The 25,337-nt window shown below is 36.2% G+C and overlaps 1 protein-coding gene across 1 annotated transcript; it reads left to right on the top strand.

Moving 5' to 3' along the window:
- The first annotated feature begins 3,417 nt into the window (after positions 1-3,417).
- Positions 3,418-24,521, top strand: CALB1 (calbindin 1). Its single transcript, XM_072803969.1, has 11 exons — positions 3,418-3,579; positions 4,153-4,229; positions 8,067-8,141; positions 16,039-16,122; positions 16,237-16,293; positions 19,324-19,401; positions 22,000-22,055; positions 22,147-22,186; positions 22,313-22,366; positions 23,205-23,276; positions 23,604-24,521. The coding sequence occupies exons 1-11, from the start codon at positions 3,501-3,503 to the stop codon at positions 23,715-23,717; spliced, it is 786 nt and encodes a 261-aa protein (XP_072660070.1). The 5' UTR covers positions 3,418-3,500; the 3' UTR covers positions 23,718-24,521.
- The last annotated feature ends 816 nt before the right edge of the window (positions 24,522-25,337 follow it).

Consider the following 25,337-nt stretch of genomic DNA (forward strand, 5'->3'; position numbering starts at 1 on the left):
TGTTACTATATAGAATATATACTCATTTACTGTTATCATAAAATAGAATTTAATCTAAAATGGCTGAAAATAGTCTGAGAAGAGATATTCCTTTGAAGTGAAAATCTGTGACAATATACCAATAATAGTCCTGAGGAAAAATATTATCTATGGAATTATACTTCTGCTATCAAAGAAAATTCTGTACATTTAGAGAACAAGTGCTTGCCAGTGCAAGAGAGGAATTTTTATACCTTAGAAGAAAAAGAAGGTAAATTTTAAGAATACTGTATGCAAATTAAGGGAAATAATAACCTATTTTTACCCATTATATTAGCACAAAATTTAAAAGACAGTATAATTCATAACTAAGGAGTATAAGTCATCTTTAGACTCTGTTCATTTTAATAGGAGTTGCTACAAACTGGGGGAAATAATCTGGAAATGTGTGTTAAAAATTTAAATATGCATACTTTTTTAATATAGTTACTTTTGGTGACTTTGTCCTGTTATAATTACAAAGACATGTATCTAAGAGAAATGGATAAAGTGTTTTGTTGCAGCATTATTTGTCATAGTAAAAAAAAAAAAACCATCTGAGTGTCTATAATTATGGTTAATAAAAATATTTGGCTGTTAGAAAAGTATGAGTTAGATGTTGATGTTCACATTAGAGGGATGTCCTTGAATTAGTAACAAAATATGAAGAGTAATATACAGAATATAGCCTCTTTTCTGTAAAATCAAGTAACAATAACAAACTCATAGCTATGTATTTGCATATTTGTGTAAGCATAGGGTACTTAATATTGATTACTTCGGGGTAGTGGCAGTACTAAGAGGTGATTTTAAAGGAAGCTTTAGATCTCCATAATCTACATTAGTTCCCTAAAAAGCCACTCCACATGAACATAAAAAGTAAAAAAGTGTGCTTGCTATTTGTACACAGCTACAAGAGAGACATTCATTCCTTTCTCACCCTCCCACCATAAAATCACCACACCTAAACATTGCCACATGGAAATTCTAAAATCATCATAGTTTCAGAGAAATGAAATGGAAAAGAGAAGGCTTTCTTATGTACACTTTTCAAAAAGCCATGTAATATTTTAGCAAATAAAAATGAAACTCATAAAAAAAAAGTTGTACTGGAACTATTTAAGAATTTATGCGGCCCTCACACCCATCAGGGGCATTACAAAGTCGGTTTCAGGAAGGAAATTAGTTATAATTAACAGAAAGCATATAAATACTAGATTTCTTTTCATTGGCTTGTTTAATTCATGTGCTTTTTTTTTTTTTTCTGGACTTTTTGTCTCAGAACTGTACCCAAAATCTAGACCTTGCTAGCATTAGGACCAGAAAGGGTCAGAGTGCTTCAAATCATTCCATAGTCAATACTTTCTCATTCTCTCTTCAAAGTTGATCCTCCAGTATTTGCTTCCGAGTTCACATGCCATATTTTTCATACAAAGATCCCACTGCTAATATGGCAGCAAACAAGACATTTCTTAGAATTAGTTTTCCAGGAGTTATGAAGAGCTTACACCAGCTAATTGATCTTTCACTCCCTTGACCATTTCCCCGTATAGCCTGAAGTGCCCTCCATGGAACAAAGTTTTCTCTGTGCTCATTATCTAAGCAAAGCTAGGTAACCTAAGCTGCAAGTCTCACAGAAAAACAAGGAGACTTATGTAGGCATATTAACTTATGGATACTTCTATTATATCCACTATGTACTGTCATCTGTGTGCATGTGACCATATCCCCATATAAGTATAAGCTTCAAGAAGGCACCACCATGTCTTTTCTGTATTTTCCAAGGTCTAGCAGAGTGCTTGACATAGTAATTATCAATAAATGTTCACTGGAGGAATACAAATAACTGAACATTTAGTGAGCACCTGTTTACTCCAAAAATAGTTATTTCCCTCTTGTATAGAGTAAGAATGATAGTATTGCTCTTCATAACAGTCTTAGTCACTAAAAATGAAAAGCAGATAAGGAAACCAAAATGAAAATAATTATAGAGTATTATAGAAGTATTATAGAAGAAAGAACTCCATTGAGAAGATTATTGAAAGAGACCAGCTTTCAAATAATGGGTCTCTGAAAAGGATACACATAAAAAATTCCATGAATCTACTACTGAGTAGAGTCATAGTCTGAAAAACATAAATTTGAGAGTTCTCATACTTAATTATGCAAGGTTAACTATAGAGCTTGGTGAGTTCACTTTAATTTACTTTAAGTCTATATTGGCTATATTTGGATTTTCTCTTGTTCCTTCAATTTGCTTTTGTAACCACCGTAAATCAGTGGTACACTAAAGATATGCCTTCAGAGGACCTCAAAGTCTCAAAAGATTCAAAACCAAACACTTCGGAAGCATTCATGTGAATAATGAATTATCTAAATTCATTACATATTAAAAATGTAACATGTATTCGGTTACGTAGCTTTTTTTCCTCCCCAACTCGGATGGTCACTTCCAGTTCCTGAAAAATTCCTCAACAAGGATTGCTTGGCATAGAAAGAAGAGATATAGACGTTAAGGCCTCCAAATGGGGCATTGGCTGGGTCACTAATTTACCTAGGTATAAACTTGGACCAGATTCTTGGTTGCTCTTTGCTTTGGCTTACTCTTTCTAAACTCTTGAGGAAGCAAATCAAAGTATCTCTAAGATCACTTCCTTCTCTAACATTTTAAGATTTTATAATTTAATTCTATCGCCTTCCAATTATAAGTCTACTTCAAGCCGGGAAAACAAAACAACAAAAAAACAAAACAAAAAACAAACCCACATAATCCTACTTATCACGTTGACAGGTCTTGTTCATGTAAACCATCTTAAGACACATTCCTACGGTGACTCTCCAGCACGAAATAGAGTGGTTGACATCAGTAAGTGGATTGTACGCATTAATCAAGGTAACCTAAGACTTGCCAATTTTCCACCTGAGGTTGTTTAAACCAATATTAAAATGTCTTGGAGAAATCTCCCTCCCTGTCTCTCTCTTACACACACACACAGACATGTTATTTATACAATTGTTTATCAGCTTTCCTCTTGCATCTGAAAACCAATAACCTCAAGTTATTGCACTAGGATACTCAGGAATGAGGGTATTTTATGGATTAGGAGAATGTGTGTGTGTGTGTAGGGGTGGGGTGGGATGGGGAGGGGGAGGAGGTGTCTGTTTTCAGCCTCCAGTCTCGGCGCTGAGGATCTCCCACCACCTGCTGCTCCCTACACTCCCAAACTCCTGCTCCAGCCAGCCTTCCCGGGAGGAGAGGAGAGAACTGGGAGGCGCGAGCTAGAGGCGGGAATGAGGCCTGGGAGGCAGGAGGAGGCGTGGCCGCGCCCGGCAGGCAGGATAAATGCTGGGAACCGGGTGCGGGGTGTGGAGAGAGAACTCGGATCAGCACCGCTCAGCACCGAGGACAGCTCCCGGCCGCCGCGCTCCCCGCGCTCCCGCTGGCACACGCGCACGCACACTCACTCACACTCGGCTGTACGATGGCACAGTCCCACCTGCAATCCTCCCTCATCACAGCCTCACAGTTTTTCGAGATCTGGCTTCATTTCGACGCAGACGGTGATTATCTCCTCCCTTTTTAACTGTGTGAAGACCCCCCTGGCCCCTGCCCCTGCCCCTTCCCTCCCTCTCCCCCCACCCATCCCACCCTGAGCCGCCTCCTGATCCTATCATCCCCTCGTTTCTTTACTTCCTCCCCACCTCCCTAATCTTGTCTCTTCCAGCTGGCTCCTCGAAAGTTTATATGCATCTTCTTTTTTCTTAGGTTATCCCCCCCCAAAAAAAAGAACCTTCAACTTTTATGCTCTCCAAGAATATGCACAGTAGGAAATCGGGGAAGGGTGGGGAGGGAGAGAGAGCAAGCAGAGATTGCACAGGGGTGGGGGGGAGGTGGACACTGCACCCTAAAGTTTCTATGGCCGCACTTAACATCCGTACCATGGTGGGTGCAGACTTTGACATCCACCCCGGAGAGAGCAGCGCTGCCGCTGCCGTTATCCTTTCAGGGTTAATCAATGTCCAGGCAGGAGAGAGCCTCGCAGGTGGCCAGAACCACAGCTGCCATGGAAATTGAGAGGGGAAGAAACTCCGGGAGGAGAGGTCTGATACCTGGCTGCCTCTTTGTCTTTGCAGGAAGTGGCTACCTGGAAGGAAAGGAGCTGCAGAACTTGATTCAGGAACTCCAGCAAGCACGGAAGAAGGCTGGATTGGTAGGTTTAAGTTTGCAACCAAGGGGGGGGGGGGGGGGGAGAAGACCTTCATCTCTGAAATATAAATATTCTAGAGTATTCATAATGAGCTAGTCAGATCAAGTGGTTTCCAGGAAATGTAGACTGAGGGAATGTAGGTTTCTACTGAGAAAGGAAAGAAAAAAAAACACTTTTTCCGAATTGTGTAAGGGGAAAGCTGAAAGGGGCGGGGGGGGGGGGGGGGGGGGAGGGAGATCCTCGAAAGGGAAAAGCCTTGCACTTTGAAGTCAGAGCTTTTAAAATATAGATTCTATACCTGTACTTGCTTTAATCATGCTTAAAAGAAAAGTGGGTGCATGAGATCTTTTAGCAGATCGCCTCTTCCATGGAGTTCTACTAGGTAATTTTTAACTTCTTTAACTGCATGAGAAGTGGGGGGGGCGGGGGGGTTAGAAATACATTTCTGCCCCTTGGTGGTCAGGAAACAGATCTGCAGATTATGTATCTCTCGTTTTATTGCCACTTATTGTTGTGAGGTTGATGTGGTTGGACAGATAAGAAAACGTTCTGTCTTGACCTTTCTCACTGGGGGAAAAGTTGGACAACTTGCAACATAATCATGAGCAAGAGCTTAACAAGAAAGGTGTTCGTTTCTGTTGAGAGGGGAAAAACCCAAAAGTCAGAGACGTAAAAAGTAAAACAATATTAAGAATTCCATGTATTTTTAAAAAGCAAAGCTACACCCTGATTGGAAACAATTAGTGGGGTCTTGAAAACAAGCTATATTTGTGATTTAAGCCGTTAGGTAATTAAATAAATGACAACTCCTTCCAGTTATAAATTACCTCCTGTGGGCATAAATTTACCTGTTAAGATGTTGTCAGCATAAAAAATATGCCCAGCTTTAGAACATAGATGGGATGTTTGTACAAAGGAAAATAGGATAAGAATTTTACTAGTGTACTGGGGTTTATTAAGACTACATTTCAGCAGACTGTGTTGGATTAGGCTAGTTAGAGGTTAATGATCCTTGGCCTTTTAACCACTAGTTAGAAAACTTACATTACAGATTATATGTAACTTTTATAGGAAAACATCTTTAGAGGAACACATATTGTGTTTGATCTTTAAGCAGATCACCAGCTCAAGCATAGATATATATAGATATAGATATTTTATAAATCTATAAGTTACTAATAGAATTTCCTTTTTGTTCTATCTAAATTGAAAACTGTGTGATACACATCTCTGTACAATACTCAAAAGACTACCAGAGGACTCTAAAATGTATTATAATTCATCACAGAACTGTTCATTGCTAAAATCATGGGCCAAATTGATTTAAAACCAAATAATACTCTGGAGATTGTTTTACCCAGATTTAATATTATTTAAAGTATGATAGAATGAAATCAAATAGAAAATGTTTTATATATTCTCTCCCCACCCTCCCCCTCTTTGTATATTACAATAATTCCATGCAATATTATTATAACTCTATATATGTTTGACTAATAGAGCAAAAACAGTTCCTTATCTCATTTAAAAACATACTTAAAATATCTGTTTGGAAAAACATTACTTGCCATAAAATTTCAAATTAAAATACTGTAACACTTCCAGTAGCTAAATGATTATATTTTTATAGAATTTTAATATTGTAATTTATTCAATTTAGAAATTCAAAATTTAGAAACTATATTTTTTCTTTTCCCATTTTAATATTTCTACTTTTTGTAAACAACTTCATGTTAGAGTTCTAAAGATTTTAAAGCTTTTCCTACTACGCAGCCTCCAATTTTAGAATATTGGAAATTCCAATTATTAGATGTTAACTCAAATAGCAGACTTGAGCACAGGTACAAGATTATACCAAGTTGTTTAATATGTTGATTATTGAGTATTTTTCTAGGTTAGGTATATAGGCTTTGGATAGATAAAATCTAAATTGAAATCTGGATTGAGACATTCATGTACCAGACAAATATGTCCCTATACTACTGGTCCCACTGTAGTAAAGCTTTTATATATTTCTTCTTTTTTTTAGAACATAAAAACTAACCTTAAAAAACAGGGTTTTTTTTTTTTTTTTTTTTCATTTTTGGCCACATGATAACAAATTTCATTGAATTAATGGAAGCACTGTTTGGCTTGTGTTATTAGTAATGTGAAATTTTTTTAATTTTACTATTATAAGAGAATATTATATGTTTCTAAAAAAGATTTTACTTGAGAGAGAGTACAAACAGGGGGAGTGGCAGAGGGAGAGGGAGAAGCTGGCTCCCCACTTAGTAAACATATTTAGTCTTTAAATTTGCATTTTTATAAAGCTTTATTACCATTGTCACTACATTTCATACTATTTAAAATGTAGATTTTGGCATAATTACCATCCAAGAAGCTCACAAACTAAATGTCAAGTCTGCCAGTTAAACTAATGGTACTCCATGACTAAGATTTAAATCAAATTATTTATTGTTTACGGTATGTGCAAGAAACAATTGATGGTCCCACTAATGCCAAGGGGTGAACTCTTTCCCTTCCTTGTAGTTATTGCTGTAATAAATGTTAATAAATGCAAATTACAATTAATCCATAGAAGAGCTTTGTTTTAAAGACTACGTTATAATTAAATTGCTTATCATTTGTTACCTCAGTTCTACTAAAGATATTTACTTTGGTTCAAAAAGGATTCTGTAACAACTAGTAGTGATAATAGTCAGCCTCAATATAACTCTTAAACTATATTAACCTACCTATCCCTAAAGCAAACTCATGGGATAGATAATACCATCATCTTGTTAGTTGTGATAAAAACTGAGACCTTAATATTCTTTCCCAAGGACATAGAATAGGACATTAGTAAAGGCTGACCTATTTTAAATTGGCTTCAGTTAATGCAACAGGGCTATCTAAAATGGGCTATGCTGGAGACCCAAGGGTATAAATTCAACTTCCTGAATAGTAGTTCTATATTCAGATCACTAGTTTACAGTTCATGGCCCCCAATCTGTCAATATGTGAAAAGATTACATAAGCAATGGAACAGATTGGACAAAATAATTCAAATGAGATGAAAACATTCATTTTGTCACTCTTAAATGTATATTCTTGTACTAAAATACCTGGGAGAGAAAACCTCTCAGAAAAAAAAAAAAAATGGAAACAAGAAAACACTGGAAAACCATTCTCTAAGTTATTCTGGGAGGCAAAGATCCTAAACATACAACCAATAGCTTATAATAAGATTATCAATATTGTCTGTCCCTAATGAAAGTATAAATTAGCCAAGGCATTTTTTTATCTTATTTTTTGGAATTTAATTTTTCAATGTATTTAATCAGTAAATGCCACTTCTGGAAAAGCACTGGAAAGCACTGGAAGCACTGAGGAGTGACAATGTGAGGCACTCTTCAACATTCACATTTTTTGCTTGTCCAAACTGAAAACACCCCTTATTACTTCTCATGGATAAAACATATTAAAATAAGGAAAATGTTTTGGGCAATTATAATAACATAAAAGAATCTTTCCTGAAGCAAGCAATGTTTTAAGTATATTTGAATTCATTGTTATGAGCTGAATAATTCTGACTACACTTTCAAAGGATAACATATTCTCAAAACTAATAGAAGACAAATCAGTAATTGATTCAAAAATGATAATCATAACCCTTTCATTTGAAACCAGTAAATACTGTGTATCAGGTATATCTTTAATTTTTATGAGAATAGTTCATCAGTGTGCATAATTCTAAATGGTTTCAATTCCAGTTGTTCTTTGCAAGAGTTATTAACACCATCAGAAACATAATTGGTAATTTTTACAATAAACTTAACTTCTTTTATATAATTTTAGGAGTTATCACCGGAGATGAAAACCTTTGTGGATCAGTATGGGCAGAGAGATGATGGAAAAATAGGAATCGTAGAGGTAAGGAACTAATGCATTTTTCTGATCTACTTTTTTGACAAATGAACTTCATTTTGTACTTGAATCCAACTCAAACAGGATGTGGCAAGACCAATTTGCAAAGGTTTATTTTGCCTAAGTAACATGTTATCTTCTATTCAGAACTATAAAATCAAAAATGCTCAGAAATGGAAGAGACCTTAGAATTTGCCTAATCCAGAGCCTAAATTTAATATATCATGAAACCAAAATGTGGAGAAGTGAAATGATTGGTCTTTCTTTGGTCATGCACCCATTTGCCGCCATAGGTATAGTTAGAAGCCCAGGTCCCAGACTTCTGAATGAGTATCTAGGCCATTATGTTACCCTGCCTCCCTTGGATAAAATACCAACCAAGTACCTGGTTCACTGGTATTTCTTGTTTAACAATGTGGAGTTTTCTATTAAAATATGAAAGGATATATTTGCAGTCCCCTTGACAGTGGCAAAAAGCTGCCACCTGGTTCCTGAAATTCTATTTTAGATTGACAGTTGGCCTTAGTAAAAGCAAAGAACTTAATTAAGTTAATGAATATTTTAAAATGTATTGGAGGTAAGGATTTCTTTTGAATCTCTAAAAGATAAAACTGTGGGTGTCAAATCTTATCTTCTGACAAAGACTATTCCTATGGAGGACAACTTTTGTTTATGAATCAAGGAAGCTAGACTTTGATCATACATCAGTTCTTCAGCATTCTCAGATTTGTGCAAGAGCTGTTGCTTTCCTAACTTGTACTTTTGGAAACTCTGGTGTCTCAGCTACTTTATCTCTACGACCTATTAGAGAAATTGAGTGGACAGCTTTGTCCAGAAAAATTAATAAGGTTATATTTTAAAATATCCCACATCAAAGTATAATTATTGTGATATGCTTAGTATATTAGGTTGTGATGTATTCTGTCAAAAATATGTAGTCATATTTGCCTTTGACTCAGAATTAACCCGGCTTTCAATTAGTTGATCTTATATGACATCTGTCATGTCAGAGTGAAATACTTATTTTTAAGCAGCTACTACAAAAGGAATTAAGAAAGGGCATACTATTATTATCCTTGTAATTAAAACATTTCCCTGGAGTATACATTTTCCCCTTTACCTATGTATAACTCATTACAATATAAATGAATAAATTAACAGTACTGGGACTTACAGATTGATATAGAGGCCAACTAATCAAGATATGAAACCATTAAGGATAAGAAAATAACTTTTAAAGGGACACAGATGAGGTAAATCTGTTCAAAATGAGCTGGAAAATCTAAAGTCAGTGAAATTACAGAAATGGTTATTTCAGAGTTTGGCATACTTTATAATCCCAATAGAGCAAGGACCATCATCCTACATATAACATGCTTCACCTTAAAGGACTCCAATGGTCTCAGCTCTTTATTTTCATTTCTTCAGTGATACATTAAACAATAGGATTTAAAAGCATGGGTCTCATTCAAATGCATTTCACACTTTTAAAAGGATTAGATGAATCGGTTTGAATCCAGATTTTACTATACATGATATAATCACTTGTGAATTATAATTTGAAGCTATATTTAAATGAGAGGCTGGGGGGGGGGTGGTCACATTGTCCTGGAGGTTTGAGAAAAGAAATTTCTCTAAAAGTTTGAGATAAGAAACTGTTATAGAAAACTTTTACGTGTGAGAAAAGATAGGTAACAGGAGAGGATAAAGGAAGGCTGAAACAAACTGAGAAGCTTTTATAGCAATCACAATAAGAAAATTTACACTAGTATGACAATATGTAATTTCTAAACAAATATATTGTCTCATTTGACCCTCCTAACAGAATAAAGTAAGCCTAAATATAATATGTGGATCTATTTTTATAGATGGGGAACCTGAGGCTTCAATAGACTTCGGCTAAAGTTAAAGAAAAAATATGAAATAAATGGTGAAACAGCCAGAACCCAGCCATGTTCCTTTAAACTACTTTCTTGGGAGTAATAAGTAATCTGTGCATTTTCTGCATTAAAAGAAAATAGTTTCAAGCTTCAGCTGGTCAATTATTTAGGGCAAGGCTTTATGTTTAGCCTGGTTGAACAGGATGCACAAAGTACAGAGAAGTTATCCAGCCAAAGCAGTTGAAACATTTGGGCAAAACTTTCTGTAGACTCTTCTTCAGTTGATCTGAAAGAATAATTCTTATGTGTCTCACTTAACTATTCCAGGATAGAATTTTTTGCTGGAGAGGACTCCTAGGGAAAAACTAACCAAAATTCCTCATTTTCAGGATGAAGAAACTGAAACCCAGAAAGGTTAAATGATGTGTCCAAGGTCCCCCTGGCCGAGAGTGACAACACATGTATACAAGCCTAGATCTGACCCTGATTCCAGAATTCTTTTCTTTAATCTGAATTATCAGCTACACATAAGAGGGGTGGAATGGTGATTAAATGAAGAGAGGAGAATTAGAATGGGAGAAGAATAATCATTGCAGGAGTTTATAGGCATGTTGATCCGGTCTAGGGTGGGTAAGAGTGAAGAGAATAAAGAGAGGTTCTGAAAATCATTGGAAAGAAATTGAAAGTTACAGATTACATGTCGAAAGTGAGGGAAGTAAGAGTGGGAATGCCCAAATTATAGTGTCACCAGGAAGTTGTATAAAATGAAGTTCATCTTTTCTTTTTTTCCCCACTTGACATATATCACTTGCTACGAAATCCTATATATAACATGGGACACAAATACACAAACCCCATTGTCAGCCACGAAGGAATGGGAAACCCCATGTTTTCCAAAATTTTTACTGATTTACCTACTCACATCAGGATACTGTAGCTTTGATGTTCAAAGGGAAAAGAGGTTAGATTTGCCTATATATTTAATAGGCATACTGATGGGCTTCTCAAAATCTAATCAAGGTAAACCAAAGGATATTCATGTGGTAGTCTGCTTTCTTGTTGGAAATGGGCCAAAGTGATTTGGCTTTAATTGAAATATGTTGTTCAAAAGATCAGAAAATATAGTGATTAATTTTCAAAGTTCTGTCCTGAAGTAGACTGACCTTGCCAACAACAAGCTTTTGCTATCTAGAAATATATAAAATGAGGGGTGGTATATAGATGTCATTCTTCTGAATTTTTAAAATGTCAGGTCTTTAGATTTTAAAATCCACATAATTACAGTTCATTTATAAAGAGATTGTTAATATGAACTCAAAACAGGAGCAGTAAAATTCTGAGATACTTTAACAAATACCATGACAGTCAAAAAATGTTCTAAATTTATTCAGACTAATAGCTCTATTGCAAGAAGGCTGATTAAAATAATTAGAAAGGAAGACTGAATGATTCAACAGATCATGTGGGTACCAGAGAAGAAATTTCTAGTAAGTATAGATATTTCCCTTAGTTGGATATCAGATCTGTTAGCTTTTCACCTGGTCCCTTGGGCAACGTGTGGGAACCTACCATCCTCTTCAGGTTTTTTGTGTCTATTTGTCCAGGTCAGTGCATCCACTGAAAATAAAATAGACCTAAAAGCTATTTTAATCCTGAAATTGTAACATCTCTCCCAGGGAAGCAGACACTAAACAGCTTACCCTCTTTTCTTCCACAGTAGGATTTGAGAATATGAATTTAGCTATAGTGAATGTAATTTTTCATGGCAGACTACTTTTCCACCTCAGAATTTGGAGAAATGATGGCCAATAGAATCAGATTAAAAACTTGCCTCTGTATAAATATTTTTAAGTGATTAGGAAAATATTTTTGATTGAAGATTTTAATGGAGGCTGATGGCTACAGACGAAGGCCTCAAAAGTCAAGAAAGTCAGATGGTCGGATTTCAAATCTGGCTCAAACTATAAACTATATAATAGCAGTTCATTTATTCTCTCTGCCTCTGTTTCTTTGTAATAAAGGATCGTATAGAAGCATCAACATCAAATGTGATAATAAAGCACGTCAAACAAATAGATCAACCCTGGCACACTGTAAAAGCTCAATAAATATATTTGCTATAATTTTTTTTAAAACTGAAAATCTACACCTTCTGAATGCCAAGACTTCTAACCACCTCTTCTATAACTTCTCATATTCAAATTATTAAACTCAACTAGCCTTAAATTCATATAAAATTATTTGCCTTCCAAATTTCCTGAAATCACTTACCTAGGAAAAATACTTCTCCGGTTCCCAAATGAAAGAAGTGAATACTTTGCTAATATGTGTTGAAGGAGGTTAACATGCACCAGAAATGTCTTTAGGAGTTAAGAATCATGCCTTATATGTGCTTTGACTGACTGACCTCAGTCAGTTCTGTTTCTAGTAAAATTACCCAGTGTGTGTGCGCTCTCCATGCACCTAATACTTAGCTTTATCACTATATCTCCTTTTTTGAAATTGTGGGAATAAGATTTGAAATTATCTGCCTCCCCATAAGGTTCTTAACCACAGTGACTATGAATCCCCAGCATCCAGCACAGTGCCCAGTAGCTTCTGAATCATAGCTGCATGAGCTGTAGCAAGGAATTTCAACCTACTCCAACACATAGGCAAGAGTTCTACATTATGCCTAGGAAGAGGACAAAGATGTAAAAAAAAAAAAAAAAAAAAGCCCCTGTGACATGTTCAGTTCCCTGGGAGGCAGATCTAGGTTGAAAATTAGTAATAAGCAAGTTTATTAGGAAGTATGTTGGGACCAATACCTGTTGAGGGGAAATGAACAGAACTGGGCAGAAGGAGATGATGGGCCATGGTGATACAGTCTCAATAGAGACTTCAGCTGACCCTACAGTGGGCTCCAGAGCCTCAACAGCCCTTCATAAAAGTCCCAATTGAGTGACAGGGCTGTGCCTTTTTCTCTTCATGTGGATCAGTCATAGGACATAGTGTCCTTGGGAAGGCAGTGCTCTTCAGCCTAGATAATCTCCCAAAGGCTCTCCCAAAGTAACACTCCCAGCACCTAAAGGGAGCTCTGGGTGGAATAACACAATATCCACCCCAACCCTATCCACAATTCAGTAATAAGTTATTTGAATTATCTCCCAAGGAACCTTATTTATCTATACTCTGCTGACTCTAGACAATAGCCATTTGCCTTCATTCATAAGTTCAGTAAGTGCTGGGCAAAGAACCAGTAAGACAGAGATCCTACCCTCAAGAAGTATGTATGTAGTCTTCATACATCTCGGGGAGACATGCCAACTCTCTTCCCCACTCTCAGTGACAGGCACCAGTTCTTAAAACTGAAGCTCTGAGGGGTTCTGGTCACAACTGTCTGCCCTCTACTTATTCCCTGGATATTCTCTTTTCCAACCCAAAACAAATTTGGGGGAGTTCAGAGCAGGCAGGCAGACTAAGGATTAAGAAACTACCAATAACATTGGATCAGGCATTATTGAGTACTTCCAGGGACAGCAGAGACTCAGCAAATCGAGAACAAAGTGGCCTTACTTGACACCTATGATAAAAGACCTCTCCCTACTTTGTAGATACGCTCTAAGGCACTAGAGCTAGAGACTTCCTGCATCCAGCTCTGAAATTTGAACATTAATTCCCTATGTATTGATGGAAGCAGCCACAGCAGGACCATTACATTGTGAAACACACCCTTAAGAGGATTTCTTTATGTTCACTATAGTTACATCCTATCCACATGTATTCATTGCTTCTCTTTGAATGGCTGGCTTGTCGTACTAAAATCTTTTACATGTTTGAGACTCATTTCTAAGGTCCAAAATAGGATGGCACTATATTCAGTGTAACATTAACGGATCAAATTAATAGATTCAAAATGCACATATAGACATAATCTGTATTTTTTCAAAATAATGAAACTGAGTAGGACCAAAATGGCATGAGAAAGGAAATATATATTTATACTATATATGCAGCCCAATTTTACCACCTCTATATTTGATGTTCTAGAGACCTCTAAGCTTTATGCAATTGTATGAACTTTGATTTTTGAAACTTTGATGGTTATGCTTTCCTTTAGTCTACATTTGGTAATTGCTTACCAGTTCATTAATTTTCTTCTGTTTTCATGTATTTGGAGGATTTAGATAAGGGTAATTTTTTAAGAAAGAATTACTTTTGTTCAAAACAAAAATTCAAGTAATATAGAAAATTGCAATGAAGATAGTAAAAACGAATACTATAAATCATGTTAAGTTGGTATTTTTAATGAAGTAAAATTATCAACCAATCCACGAGCATTTACGTCAGGCATATAACGTGTGGAGCATCCAGCAGATGGACATTCAGCAGATTCAGACAAAGAATGATCCCTGTGATCCCGAAATGGATGGTCCAACAACAACTTACAAAGTGGTATCTGACAAGTTACATACCAATAAATAAAAGAATTGGCATTAGCTATTTCTTATCTCCTAAATGAATCCTTATGTTCGTGCACAACTATACTAGTGAACTCTATTTCAAAGTAACAAAACGTTTTCTGGCAGAGTCCTGTTAACATTCTAGTAGGATATATGGCCCTGTTCCTTAGTTTCACCTGCATATGTAGTGTCTGTCTGTAAACTGAATGGATCTAGTTTGAGGTATTATTTTCAAGACCTAAAAACAAGTTAAAGAATCTATTATATGACATTAAAAAAAAAAAGATTACTTACACATAAATATAAAATGCACATAAATATAAAATCATTTCAACTTAAGGTTTTTAATATATCTAAATGGATGAAATTTTTTTTAAAGAGGCAGAGGCAGATAGCCTTTCCTATAATTTGGTAGAAATTTTGGAACTTATACTGAACTTAAAGTTGATCCATACCACAGGCTCTTGGTCTAAAATACAGAGATAAGGGTCCACGCCTGAACTTCAAGGAAACTAGAGGAAATACAATGTGTGTAGGTTCATTCTTTAATGGTGAAGATGTCGTGATTGTAACAGATTCTCAAGGTCATCTTGAGCCCAGTACATTTAAGAGACGTTGGTTTCTACTTCAACTCCTTATTTTAGTGATAAGGGTAGTAAGATCCAGAAGTGGCTGAGGGAGTTGCTGGGGGACCACAGCTAATTAGGAGATGAGCCAGGAATAGAACCCATGCCTGCAGTGGGGCCATCAATCCAGCTCCCTCCTTCCCTGCACATAATAGATAATGGTCATCTTAAAATGGGATCTAGAGCCCTTTTTTCCCCTTAAAAAAAAGGGCAGGGGGGGGTTACTGAAGTTATGAAAGGAGAGCTAAGGAGATAGGTCATAGGGTCACGAAATGGAAAGCATAAACCCAAGCCCTGGATCCTGACAGGGGACATCCTCTTAGCTGAATCCAACAGTTTGAAAATCTGATTTTCCCTATTACTATTCTATTTCCACTGTTCATTGTGAATTGGCTTTTCCATCTCTCTTTCCACTGCCTTACAACTGTCTTCAGTTTATCTTCTTTTCCTCTCTTAGGCTGTCTCCTTAGATCTGGGAATGCATTTTTCCTTCCTTCCTTCCTTCCCCCTACCTTCACATTTCTCATCATTTCCTTCCTTCTACATGACAAAGATTTCCCCACATATATGACATTCTATGCACCCTTAGAGGAGCAACACTGCTGTATGGCACAGAAGAGGTGAAAGGTTCAAGCCATAGGGATGAATGTGCTTGGGTGTCCAGCAGATGAGTAGTCAAACCAGTGCTATCTGAGCTTTCTGAGCACACCCATCTCAGATGGCTGCAGCCATCTCACTGACCAGACAGCCCACCACTCAAGGCCACCCAAGCATTGGAAAAGACAATGGCTCTCAGTGGGGACAAAGTATCAGAAAGGGAAGGTCAATCCTCATGTTTTTCCTCTCCTAGTTTTCTAGGTAAGAGAACTGCCTTGAACAAATACATTCAAGAAAAATTAAGCAGGAAGTAATGACAGAGGCTTGCTTTCCTTACAGCTTTTTAAATCTTTTTCAGTTGGCTCATGTATTACCCACAGAGGAGAACTTCCTGCTGCTCTTCCGATGCCAGCAGCTGAAGTCTTGTGAGGAATTCATGAAGGTAAAATAGAGCTCTGTCAATGAGTGCAGTCTTCTGAAAGCTACTTAATGTAGGAAAATTGTTGGCTTTTTTTAAAAAATATGTTTGGTTTTCTTTATCCAAAATGATTTACAGACATGGAGGAAATATGATACTGATCACAGTGGCTTCATAGAAACTGAGGAGCTTAAGGTAAGCAAATAAAAACCTAGGTTAAGTTTTTTTTTTCCTTTTAAATAGAATTATGAACTTTTTAAAAAGCCTCCCACAAAAGAAACTTATGTTGAGCAATGGCATATTTTCACCCACACTTCCACATCGTTAATGAAGTTCCAGATTAAAAAAAGAGACTTCAAGTACTTCTTCAAATTCTATTCAGCAGTGCAAAAAAAAAAAAAAAAAAAAAAAAAAAAAAAAAAATTAGCATTTTCTGTGGTATAAACAAGTTGTTAGACTAGATAGATATAATATACTAAACCAAATAAGATACTCCTTTTCACTGAAATTTGCCATTTTATTTTATAAATTAAACAATATAGATTTCTCTCTCAAGAGAAACAATTGTTGAACACCAACTATCTGCTATGCACATTGTTTTATCTAATCTTCATGTGAGTTCTGAGATTAGTACTACCCTCATAAGGAAAAAGGTTTAGGGATAAACTGAGGCCACACAGAAAGAAGATCCTAGGCTGCAGTGTTTAAACCCACACTACTCTCCCTCCAAATCCCTACCCATTCCATAAAATCTCCTGCTTCTCGACAAGAACAAAAGCCTCATAATAATCAAACTTCTGAAAAATTGCAACTTTGAAAATGAATTTACCAATTCATCTCTCCCGGACGTACAGAGGACCTGGTCGGGGAGGAAAGGGGGATACAAAGGAGAAGGCAAAGAGATCTAAAAATCAAGTGATTTGGTCTGATTTTTTCATCTCTTTAATGAGGATAATAACTAATAGCTTCCTCTCATATTTATTGTGAAGCCCAAGTAAAATTCTGTACATGAAAGATTCTGTGAAATACACAAGGCACAATAAATTATATTATTCATGAACTCGATAATTTACTAGTCTTTCAGAAGTACGGCAACATCTTTCCCTCATTTCCTTAAATTGACCCCAAGACCTCTCAGTCCAGAGATCCTATTTTGTCTATCTTCAGGATAGAGAGTAACCAAAAGGGAGGCAAATGAATACTTATTGAGCACCTATGTGGTCCTCAATACTATGTGGCAGGTATAGCACTAGGTGCCGAAAATCTATTTTAACATTTAGTCCTCACAGAAAACTTGCAAGGCAGGTATTGCCATTCCCATTATACTGAGAAACAGAAATTTAGAAAGATTAGTTTTTCATTTACCCAGCTGCTTATGAAAGAATCTAGATTACCTGATAATGCTAATTATATTTTTTCCACCACCACACCACATGCTTCCAAGCTTTAGTCATGAAGGGCCGCCTCTCCTCCTGTCATGTATGGAAATAGGAATATCAAACCCAGTTTCCTTGTCATGGTTTAACGTGGTTTGAGTCACATACAGTTTTAGAGATAGATCTAGGACATTTGCACCACTGTAAAATCGCTAAAAACACATTCAACAGCAACCTCGGAGAAACAGAAAGATTTCTAATGTGAAAACATGATCTTTGATACAAACTTGTGGCACAACAACCCAGAACTCACAAGGCGACAATTAAGCTATTGTGTTTTTATTCTGTAGAACCAAAAAACACAATCTATTAAGAATCATTTCAAGTTCATAATGAAAACCTTAGTTCATTTCTAAAACTGACCTTCTTTGTTCTACATTTTATTCTCAGAAAGAGAGTCTAAATAGAAATCCTCCTCTCTGGGGAATTTTGAAGATAAGTTGGTATTCTTGTTTAATGGATCTTTCAAGAAAGCTAATTTTAAGATCCATAATAGAGTAAAACATCACTTGTTCTCAGACACGACTTTGAATCTCAACGTCCCGAGGTTTCTCCCAGGCTATTTTTGTGACCACCATTTTAGTCTCTGATGAGGCTTTTTAACCCAATTAATCTCTGACAAAAGACTCATAAGGCTCAAAAATAAAATTCACCCCAATAGATAATTTTGAATTTTCCATGCTTCACTCTGGATTTGAAATGGAATGTTTGAAATGAAAATACATTTAATCAAACCAAGAAAAAGGTCTCCATCCTCAAAAAGAATAAAGTTAAATCAGCCCAGGAGAACCGGTACATTTGGGAAGAACATAAACCACTGCAGAACCAAAGAAACCCAATCCTTCAATAATATCCCAACACAGTATCTGCTTAGTTTTCCAGAACTGCATTAATTAATTTTTTGAAAAAATAAAGGAGTTGCAAATGAACAGCACTAGACAAAATGAATATTATATGCTTAAGTGCTAACAGTGTCATTTATGTGCCTTTTGTAAAGCTTTTGATTTATTTCTGTTTAAAAAAAAATTCAATTCCTTCCTAAACTCCAACTGTCAAATTAATAATTATCTTTTCCACCCTTCCCACAATAATCTCTATTTTAAATATGATTCAAATATCCTTCAAGGATTAGAGAGAACATCATCTGTGTCTGTCTTAGTCTGAACAGCTGAAGCCAGCTGAAGCCTTCTAACCAACGTGTTTGGGACTGCATCCAGCCCAAATGCTACCTGACTGGCCCTTCGGTGCAACAATGTCCTACTGGCTATAAGCTAAGGTGAAAATACAGCTTGTGAGGGTAGAAAATACACTTAAAATTAGAGGTAGCTCTCCATCTGGCTTACTAATACTTTTCACTTACATTACAAAGGCATAGAGAGGGGGCCTTGTGTTTCTTACAGAAGAGTCATGTGAACCTTTGTGAAGGTATCATTATGTAGAAATACATCCACTGGGCTGGCTGGTATACTAGCTTGTTCTTGGATTCCTGCACAGTGCTCAATCCAGATACTCATTTAATTGAGGTCATAAAAGCCGTGCAACACAGACCACTGCAGATCAGGTCTCAGTAAGAGGCAGATATCGTACCTGTCAAAGGCAGCATCATGGCTGGAATGCCAAGTGAACCAAGTGGAATAATTTCCCTTCTAAGGTCCTCTCCTCACCCAGTTCTAGTCTCAAAAAGAGGCCTTCTTTGCGTTCTTGGGACATTCCATTTCAAGGCAGGCTGAAATGGAAACAGACCGTAGGTGACTTGTGACATTTATCTGGGTGTTCTTTGTCTTAACAGAACTTTCTAAAGGACCTGCTGGAAAAAGCAAACAAGACTGTCGATGATACAAAACTAGCTGAGTATACAGACCTAATGGTAAGACTGATCTTGGAGAGACTGTAGACAAGAACCTATGAAACGTTACTGTGTTCTCATTAGTTCTCAAGACTATGGAGAATGAAATAAGCCATGTGGGCATCACATGCATACAGGCATCATTTCACTTTTCAAGTGAAATGTGTAAGGATGTTTATACCTCGTAAGGTTGAGTGAATGCTGTTGTCATTGGCTTTAAGGCTCACCCACGATCATTTCCTTTCTGGTGGAGCTAGGTAATTTATACCTATCAAAAGATCACTCATTTTTCTTACAAAGCCAGTGTAAGTACATCATTAAATTATATAATTTATATATATGCAAGTTATACTATAGATATCTATATACATGTATATAGATATATATATATTAGATCACTAAAAACATTATGGAGATTCTTAATCAGCTTTTATGATGACTCACAAAATCATAAATTTTTTTAGAGTTTAAATGCAACTTACAGTTACTTTCCTTACTGAGGGACTTAAAAAAAAAAGAAAAGAGTATTTTGCAATACTGTCTGGGTGCTTTGGGTGAGGAGTTCCAAATGTACCCTGAGCCTGATGCTATGATAAATAGTATGACCAAGATCTCTCCTAGAATATTGATTATAGAACCAAGGAAATTGCTTTACACGCAGGCCCTTAATGTTTTAGGAATGAACACATTTATGAAGTTCAAGATAGAATAATTCAATGCCCATGAATTTTGTGAATTTCAAGTAGGCAATCTCCGCATTTTGACTCATAGCATTAGGGCTGTGAGGAAACTGATTAAGCTATGGACCAATATTTTGGAACATTTTAATTTTTGAAATTCAAGCAACATTTTAAATTATCCAGATCAGTACATATATTTATACATGTTTTAAGTGCTATAAAGGTACAGTAAATTCTTACCATAGATTTAAATAAATAACCTATTTTAAAAAGTGTATATTATAAAAACTATGACCTATTAGATGAATAAAGGAGTTAGACTTTTTAGTCACCCTGGAAAATCATGTTACACAAGATTTGATTACAAACCTTAGTGAGGAGGTTTACTTTCAACCTGTCAGCCTACAAGAAAAAAAACCCACTAGAACTTTACTATTGTCTTATTCACTATATAATGATATTTTAAAATGAGACTAATCTTTAATTTCAAAACAATTGAAAATTTTTCATTGCTAAGCAGCATCCTTTTTAATCTACTTATCAGAGCACTAGCATACAAATGTGTCACGGTGGGCAGGCTAAGCTCTGAATAGCATATGGGAAATGGACAATAACCTACATTTATCAATTTTGTTTTGTGCCAGCCTTATGGGATGTCTATTTAAAGTAAAGACTCCTTTCCAGGTAGAAATATGAAGCAGTCTTTTAAAAACTACTCAGATGGGAGTTTTCCCCCTGTTGGACTGGCCTGGCATATCTGATTCAATGTCATAAACCAGTTCAAATCTGAGAGGCAAGTTAATCAAGAACTAATTAAGGTTTAAATATATATGTAGGGAAATATTCCCCTATGGACACTAAATTGCGTGATCGGGTGTCCAGTGTCTTAGTAGACAGTTTAAGGATATCAGAACTATGGTCAACAGACTATAAAATGTGTCAGTATCAGATCCTGAAAAAAAAATCTGCCTCTTACAAAGGATTCTTAGAACATTTCAAGCCACAGACTTTTTTTTTCTCCCCAGACTTCACTGAACCCATAAACATTAGGACCCTGATCACATTCCTTTCTGAAAAAAAAAAGTTGCTTTTTCACATATGTAGCATGCAAACTTATTTTAGTACATTTCATCTATTGTCCCTCCATGTACTTTAGTAGAGTAGCAACTGTTACATGAATGCTTCCTGAATAAGGGTCTGAGTGCATTTATACCTGGACAGGTCTTGGTGTAGGATATGAAAATAAGTGCAACAAGGAGGTATCTAGTATCTAAGGGAAAATAAAACAATTGAAAATTAGTCAGAAATTCTGTTCTCTAAGAATTTATTCATACTGTCTGCCTGTTGCTTTTCTTTATACTTTTATGCTCTAAAAAAGGGAAGTATTTCTTTTCACATCATTGTTTGGAGAATTTTAGAGCATGCTGTGTATTGCCAGACACCATCTCTCCAACATCATGACACACACACACATTTGCAAGAAAAATGAATTATGGGCAGCCCTGGTGGCTCAGAGGTTTAGCACCACCTTCAGCCCAGGGCGTGATCCTGGAGACCAGGGATCGAGTCCCACATCGGGCTCCCTGCATGGAGCCTGCTTCTCCCTTTGCCTGTGTGTCTCTGTCTCTCTCTCTCTCTCTCTCCTGTGTCTCTCATGAATAAATAAATAAAATCTTTTAAAAAAGAAGGAAAAAGAAACTATAGTATTCTAGAACCTAAGAGTATTATTACCGTGTTGGATTATTCTATATTGTCCTGATAAACTTTGACAACTGACCCAACTACTAGAACTGAAAATTTGCCAAGTCTAGTAAAAGCTGGTTTCTAGATTTTTCCTGTCTATACAAGAAATTGATAACTCAAAGTACTTTACTTTTTCTTCTCCTTCCTGCAATAAATAATTCTTCAGTGGTTACAGTAACAACATTCTGTCTTTCAGCTGAAATTATTTGATTCAAATAATGATGGGAAGCTGGAATTAACTGAGATGGCCCGGTGAGTTTAGGAAGTACATGAATATTAAAATAAGTTGCTCTTTGTCCAAAAAAAAAAAAAATCTAATCTATTAATATCTCTCTCCCAAAAGGTTACTACCTGTACAGGAGAATTTTCTTCTTAAATTTCAGGTATTTCTTTTTTCCCTACCACAAACAATATTTTTCCATGAAAAGTTAGACTGTAGAAGATTTGCCAGGGTAGACAATGAAAAAAATAATAGTACTTTAATCTTTGCTCTCTTCTCTATCATCTAGGGAATCAAAATGTGTGGGAAAGAGTTCAATAAAGCTTTTGAGTTATATGATCAGGTAAAAAATTCATTCTTATAATTTGATTATTTAGAAGAATTTGGAAAATGCTCACTTAAGCGGGGGGGGGGGGAACCCCCAAACTCAAGGTCCAAATTAAAATAAACAAGAGCTATTAGAATTACTCAGGCAATTCATTCTTGTTGTAGGAAATGTATTATGATATCCCCCAATTAGAGCAATCTTGATCCAAATCCCATGCTACAATTTCTCTATTTTGAGGCTTTGAATAAGATACCAAACTCCTCTAAACCTCAGGTTCCTCATTTGTAAAAAGGAGATTATATCCACTATACAGGGTGGAATGAGGATTGAGGTAGTTGAAAATATCCTGCAGAATCCTCCCCCATGTGTATGAGGAAAGGTTTGCGAGGTCATTAGTTACCATCCTTAATTTTCTTCTAATTCCTCTACTCCTGGACCAAGTCAGTCCTCGTGGACTCTTGCACAGCTCTGCGCCTACTTGGTGTGGCATCAGGCTAGTCACATAGCCTCCCCAGGCCTCAGGGAATTCATTCACCTCAAGATATTTATGACCACCTACTTCCTTCAACAGGATGTGTTACTGTTAGCATAAATGTTAAATATGAAAATGTTAAATATGAAAGTACTTTGAAAAATTCAAAGCACTTTATAAATGCAAGGTGTTGCAGGAGAGGCAATTCGTGTGTATTTGGGGCCTTTGGAGCAATTAAGATCGAGGGTCTGACATTAAGATGTTGGAATATCCGCCAAGTATGCAGTAGGGAGATTTTCTGAAGAATCCATTATTTCCGTTTTATTACATTCCTCATTGTTGTGGAGTTGGTTGCATACTGGTTTATTTCTGCTCCCTCAGGATGGCAATGGATACATAGATGAAAATGAACTGGATGCTTTACTGAAGGATCTTTGTGAGAAGAATAAACAGGTAATCTAGTTATGCCACTTTTTAAAGCAGACTAGAAGGATCCATCCAGAAGCACCGCACATCCGTTTTTGGAAATCTACTTTAAAGATTTATAGAGCAGAAGTAGAATTCAATTCTTAACCTGATTTGGTACTGGCCTAAAACAGCGTAACTGTGATAAATAGATTTTAAAACAACCTTGTGATTACTCACATCTGTGTAAGAATTTAATCTAGCTCTTAATGGACCGATGTAACAAGCAGTTTTCATCCTACATTTTATCATTTGACAGTGGTTAATGGACTTCCATGTGTAGCTGGATAACAATGCCATCTATATTCTGTACAGGATCTGGATATTAATAATATTCCAACATACAAGAAAAGCATAATGGCTTTATCGGATGGGGGGAAGCTGTACCGAACGGATCTCGCTCTCATTCTCTGTGCTGGAGACAACTAGAGTTGGTGACCATGACTACTTACTAGTGATACATCGTATCTAAAAAAAATAACTGTGCACTATAAGGGAGTAGGCTGTATTTTCTTTTGTATCTGTAATTTAACTGCATATAGATGATTACCCGGGATGTGTGGCACATTCTTTTCAGCTTGTTTCTACACTGTTTGTAATGTACAGTTTTTGTAACTACACGACTGGGGAAAAAAAAAAAGGAGAAAAGTCTTAGGCTTAGGCCAGTCAACAGACCCAATTGATAAAAATTAACAACCAAACAGATTCCTGTTTTCACAAATATAGTTGGACAAGATTTCCCTGAAGATTCCACGAGGATCAGTCTCTAAGATTCTCGTCTGATGTGTGAATGCACATGTCACCGAATAGGAGACTTCTACCCAACCAGAGACAATCATAGGTCTGTCCCACAAAATAGTCTTAAGCTGTATTTTCGATTATTAGGAAGAATGTGCTTTTACATCTAAAATACCAAAATATCAATAGTTAGCTATTTGTGGCTCTAGGAGTTTAAACAGTCTCACTAGAGAAGACTTAGTTCATCAATCAACATGTCTACTGCTTGAATCCATACCAAGCTATTGGTTCTAGGTAATCTGATGACAAGGAAAGGTAGCACCAGATGAAACAAATCTGTCTGATTCCACATCTGTACTTCCAAGAAGCCTACTGTCAGAGTAGGACCTTAATTCATTTTCTAAACTGTTTTCACGTGTTGCAGATTATAATTATTCTAGTCACCTGCTGTTTTTGTCATTGTGTGATCTCTGATTAAATTATATATGCCGAGTATCCTGGTGTCTACTTTGCATACTTCCTGGAGTTTCTTTCTACGTAGGACTGTCCATTTCCACCAAGGGTATCTGCTGCCTCTGAAAATATTTTTTTCTAGCTATGACAACTCTATTTTTTACTACATAATTAAATTTTAATGTAAAACTCATAGCACCCTGATTGTGGGATGTTCTATCATCAATAATTTTGTGTATTTTGCGAATTCTATATATTTCGTATTGAGATCAGCATTCAAGACAGCTCTATTTCTATCTGCAAATAATTTCAAATGAGTTAAAAAGGACATCTGAAGAGAATTACTAATGTAATTGTTTAACTTATTTAGCAAGGGAGGTTCTAAAACATTCTTTTGACCTACATCCAAGTCAGTTTCATAGATTTGTAGTTAGAACATCCTATGCTGGTTATACTTGACATGGAATGGGTGGTAATTTGATTCTTTGTGAAGCAAAGAGCTAAGAGATATGTGTCTGTATGAAATTTATAGTTACCTCCAAAGAGTTAATGGCTCTGGGTCAGTTTGAATGTCCCCAATTCTATAGATTCAGGACTACTTTTCTCAATTTATAGAAATCGCGAAGGAAAAGTAAGGTATCTCTTTCCCCTAAGGATGAACAGAAAAGAGACTTGCCAAAAAACAAAATTTATCAAATGATGTGTTAGATTGGCTTTGCTTCTAGTGTGTAAATGGAAGCACGGACCTTAGGTTGAATCTAACAACTAAGAATCAATAAAGAGGAAAATAACTCTAATCTCTTGTATTTTTGTTTCTTCCTCAAAAAGTCAGTTGACACATTAACTGGTAATCAATCC

Source organism: Canis lupus, chromosome 28, assembly GCF_048164855.1.
Source record: "Canis lupus baileyi chromosome 28, mCanLup2.hap1, whole genome shotgun sequence".
In the NCBI taxonomy this organism is placed as follows: Eukaryota; Metazoa; Chordata; class Mammalia; order Carnivora; family Canidae; genus Canis; species Canis lupus.